Source organism: Capsaspora owczarzaki, assembly GCF_000151315.2.
Source record: "Capsaspora owczarzaki ATCC 30864 unplaced genomic scaffold supercont2.14, whole genome shotgun sequence".
NCBI classification, from domain to species: domain Eukaryota; class Filasterea; order Ministeriida; family Capsasporidae; genus Capsaspora; species Capsaspora owczarzaki.
The window spans coordinates 510,308-511,701 of NW_011887305.1; the positions used below are offsets into that span (position 1 = coordinate 510,308).

Below are 1,394 nucleotides of genomic sequence, written 5' to 3' on the forward strand. Positions count from 1 at the left end.
GACGACGACGCAGATTGCATCAAAGGAGTTGGAAGGAGGAAGCTGGGTGATGAAATCCATGGAGATGGATTTCCAGGGGTGCTCGGCAATGGGGAGAGGCTTGAGGAGGCCATAGGGCTTGTGGGAGGAAGTTTTGCTGCGGATACAGGTCTCGCACGATTCGACATAGTGCTGGATCGTATCGTGCATCTTGGGCCAGTAGTAGTCACGCTGGACTAACTCGATGGTCTTGCGGATGCCAAAGTGACCGGCAGCATAGCTGTCGTGGCGGGACTCGAGGACAAGAGAACGGAGATCGGCCGAATCAGGAATGTACAAGGCCGTCTTGAAGTAAAGGAGATCGTCCTTTCTGGTGAACTTGGGGAAGCGGGAAGGGTCTTCAGCGATCTCGAGTGCGAGAATGTCGGTCGCTAAAGCCTGGCGGACGCGGAACAGGAAGTCGTCGGACATGACGGCAATGAGGAGTTTCTCGGGAAACATGCTGGTCGGAGTCTTGACCTTGGGGTCACCCACCCCCGTCGAAGAGGAACGAGAGAGAGCGTCAGGGAGAGTATGGAGGGTACCAGCGCGGTGGTAGACGAGGAAGAAGAAGTCGGCGAGCACTTGGGCCCAACGGGTCTGGCGCGGGTTGAGGAGACGGGCGGTAGACCAGAACTCGATGTTTTTGTGATCGGTAATCACCTTGACAGGAACCTTGGCGCCGAGGAGGTAGTGCCGGAAGACCTTGAAGGACTCGACAATGGGACAGAGCTCTTTGTCGTAAATGTTCCACGCGAGTTCAGAGCCAGTGAATTTGCGGGAATGGAAGGCAACGGGATGCGCAACGCCATTGTCATCGAGCTGGGACAGAATGGCACCGAGAGCAAAGTCGCTGGCATCGGTCTCGAGGATGAAAGGCTTGGAGGGGTCAGGATAGGCAAGGACGGGCGCGGAGGTGAAAGAATGCTTGAGGAAGGCAAAAGCAGAGTCGCATTCGGGTGTCCAGTTGAAAGGGACATCCTTGCCGAGGAGCTTGGTGATGGGAGTAATCACACCGGAAAAGTTCTTGATGAAACGGCGGTAGTAGTTGGCAAAGCCGAGGAATTTCTGGACGGCGTGGACAGTTTCGGGCACCGGCCAGTTGAGGACTGCAGAAAGCTTGGCAGGATCCATCTTGACGCCATCCTTGGAAACGATGTAGCCAAGGAAGAGCACCGAGTCGGAGTGGAAGACAGATTTTTCCAGCTTGACGTAGAGCTGGGTGTCGCGCAGAATTGTAAAAACACGGCGGACGAGAGACTTGTTCTCGTTGAGTGTCGGAGTGGATGAGGATGTCTTAAGGAAAAAAAAACCCCGACAATACCTTGGAGAAGAGAAGCGATGAATCTCTGGAAGCAGGGTCAGAGTGATTTGGC

At 54.9% G+C, this 1,394-nt stretch overlaps 1 protein-coding gene across 1 annotated transcript; it reads right to left on the minus strand.

The window, feature by feature from the left end:
* Window positions 1-19: 19 nt before the first annotated feature.
* On the minus strand, window positions 20-1,152 carry CAOG_09111 (hypothetical protein; the record flags this gene model as incomplete). Its single annotated transcript, XM_011272466.1, has 2 exons — window positions 20-42; window positions 147-1,152. The coding sequence occupies 2 exons, from the start codon at window positions 1,150-1,152 to the stop codon at window positions 20-22; spliced, it is 1,029 nt and encodes a 342-aa protein (XP_011270768.1).
* Between the last annotated feature and the right edge of the window lie 242 nt (window positions 1,153-1,394).